The following is a 2,750-nucleotide window of genomic DNA, read 5'->3' on the forward strand; positions in this document are numbered from 1 at the left end:
TTGTAAATGCATCTTGAAGATGGTTTTCATTTGCAATTGAAATATAGAATGTTATTAATTGATCCGTGAAGGGTAGTACACTAAACATATTAATTCATTACGAAAAGTGCATACACACCATTACATTCAAAGTTATAAAGTTCTTAACACAACCATGATGCAAAGTTTTCAAAAGACCTACAACACAAGCATTACATGCAAAGTTTTCAAGTTCTTAACACATCTTCAAACAAGTACACATGACTTAAGTTTCTAAATACTTACAATACCGGCATCCTAATAACCACTAAAAATAATTTTCAGCCCCCTCCAACTTCACCACTGCCTCCCTTCCCTTTACATGTTCTGGAATTGTGCCCTTTGTTATGACACTTTGAACAAGTGACTACCAAATATTTCCTGCTCAATCTACCAGCTTGGCTGTTTGGCTCATCAACACCCCTCCTTCTCTTCTTCTTAGGCCTACCAACCTACACATATTGATATACTATAGTTAAAATTGAATTCATTCCATGTTCACATGTATACTATATATTTGGTGTACTTTAAATACAAACATGTGTCTTATGTTTTGGTGGAAGTAAAGTGAATGGGCAGTCACTTTTAGGCCACATTGTACGTCCATTCAATGGATCAATTTTGTTGAAATACATGGCTTTCCATGTTGATAACCTATAGCAAGGATGGACCCATTCATCAACATGTGGGGCATTTTCACCATTTTCAATTTTGTCCCATATAGCACAAACAACATGTCTACATGGGAAACCTGTAATCTCCCAAAACCTACAACTGCAACTTTGATCATTCAAGTTTACCACATATTGGTCTTACCATGTGCTTGCCACTTGGAACTTTCCTGCCCCATTGTATTTAGCCACATACTTTGATGCATCAGTCTTAATCTTTTCAAACAGTGTAGTTGTAGTAGGGGTTAGAAGTCCTTCACACTTATCTATTTCCTTTTTCACCACACATAACCTCTTCATGAGATACTCTCTAATATACTCTAAGCAAGTGATAATAGGTTTATCCCTACCTTCATCAAGCTTAGAATTGAATACCTCACAAAGGTTATTCAACAAACAATCGGTATGTGCCCTTCTTGAATAATAGATATTAAGATAAGACAATTACACATATAGTAAAGACACAATAGGGAAGATTATCATTTCTCAATAAAATTCTAGAAACTTACCACTAAAGTGAGATTTAGCCCAAGTGTTTGCTGGGATCTTAGACACCCAAGCATGAGCCTCTGCATTGATCTTCTTCAACTCATCCATTGCTCTGTTAAAATGATTGACTGTTGTTGCTCTACCACACTCCCAAATCTGGTCAGTTAAGTCTTTTCCTTTCCACGATTTCTTCATGTTTTCCTGGATATGCCTCAAACAGAACCTGTGTTCTGCACTAGGGAATACCTTCTCCATTGCTGGTATTATTCCCTAAACAAAAGTTAATGTATGCAACATCAGTTAACCAAATGTATTTAGAAAAGGTAATAAAAAAATTTAGGTGATACACACCTTTTGTCTATCTGAAATGAAGGTAAAGTTTGAATTTGGTCCCAGATCCAGATTTTCTCCTAACAGTTCCAAAAACCAGGTCCAACTACTTGTTGATTCTGTCTCTACCACTACATATGCTACATGGTATATGCCACTGTTTGAGTCCAACCCTACAACAGTTAACACTTGCCCAGGGTAAGGGCCCTTCATGAAAGTACCATCCACACCTAGAAAATCTCTTAAACCAGATTTGAATCCTAACTTTAATGCACCTAAACAGACATATAATCTTCTAAAAGTTCTTGTGGTAATAGACATGGAGGTTTCTGGATACACATCAATCCGAACTGTTGTACCAAGATTAGTGTTGAGTAGCTCCAACACATGATCCCTCAAAAATCCATACTGTACTTAGTAGTCCCCACTAATGATATGCTCAACCATTGACTTTGCCCTAGCAACCTTTTGCAATGACATTCCTACCTCCAGTTTCTTGCACAACTCTTCTTGTAAAGCTTTCACTGGAATTTTAGGGTTACTCTGTATTTGTTGAACAATTAAGTTTGCTATGTATCTAGAAGTGCAAGCTTTAACCGCCCTTGTTTGCAAACATTTATACTCATCCTGTATTGTTTTCACCAACAATCCTGATTTTCATTAGCCCTCGATATTTAGACTGCCCATGGATATGTACCTTTATTGGCAATTACATCTATACCCTTACACTTTGCCATGCTTCTAGTTGAGGGCCCACCACCATCAACTCCTGTAGAAGGCTTACTTACAACACCTTTACATTTCACCCTAATCCGGATTTTTTCATTTTTGGCTAGGTATAAAGACCTCCTTGTTGCTACAACATGTGAGTTCATGTAGTTTTTAACATCAAGCTTGGTTTTGAAGACCTGGCCAATCTGAAATGGTTTAACATGAACCTTTCCATGTGAGCATGTACTTGACTTACTCAACTCTTATAGCAGTCTCTTCCTATCATCTTCATGAAATCCTGCAAATTAATAATCATCAGTGGCAATAACTTCCAACTCCTCATCAACCATGTCAATCCCTTCATCTTTTGAATGATTGTTCAAGATTCCATGTTCATCTACATCAACATCATTATGGAATTCAATCATGTCTACATCTACATCAAATTGTATGTTAGACTCATCCACATTGTATTCACTGTCATCAGAATCATCTCCACTATCCTCATAACCATGGCCACTCTCAGAGTAG

At 37.0% G+C, this 2,750-nt stretch overlaps 1 protein-coding gene across 1 annotated transcript; it reads right to left on the bottom strand.

The window, feature by feature from the left end:
- Nucleotides 1-299: 299 nt before the first annotated feature.
- Nucleotides 300-2,383, bottom strand: LOC145006685 (uncharacterized). The gene is made up of 7 exons (XM_078965755.1): nt 2,222-2,383; nt 1,995-2,135; nt 1,530-1,916; nt 1,199-1,448; nt 835-1,039; nt 558-786; nt 300-470 (listed from the first exon to the last, which is right to left on the bottom strand). The coding sequence occupies exons 1-7, from the start codon at nt 2,381-2,383 to the stop codon at nt 300-302; spliced, it is 1,545 nt and encodes a 514-aa protein (XP_078821881.1).
- Between the last annotated feature and the right edge of the window lie 367 nt (nt 2,384-2,750).

Source organism: Lactuca saligna, chromosome 7 (assembly GCF_052625555.1).
Source record: "Lactuca saligna cultivar CGN05327 chromosome 7, ASM5262555v1, whole genome shotgun sequence".
Lineage (NCBI taxonomy): Eukaryota > Viridiplantae > Streptophyta > Magnoliopsida > Asterales > Asteraceae > Lactuca > Lactuca saligna.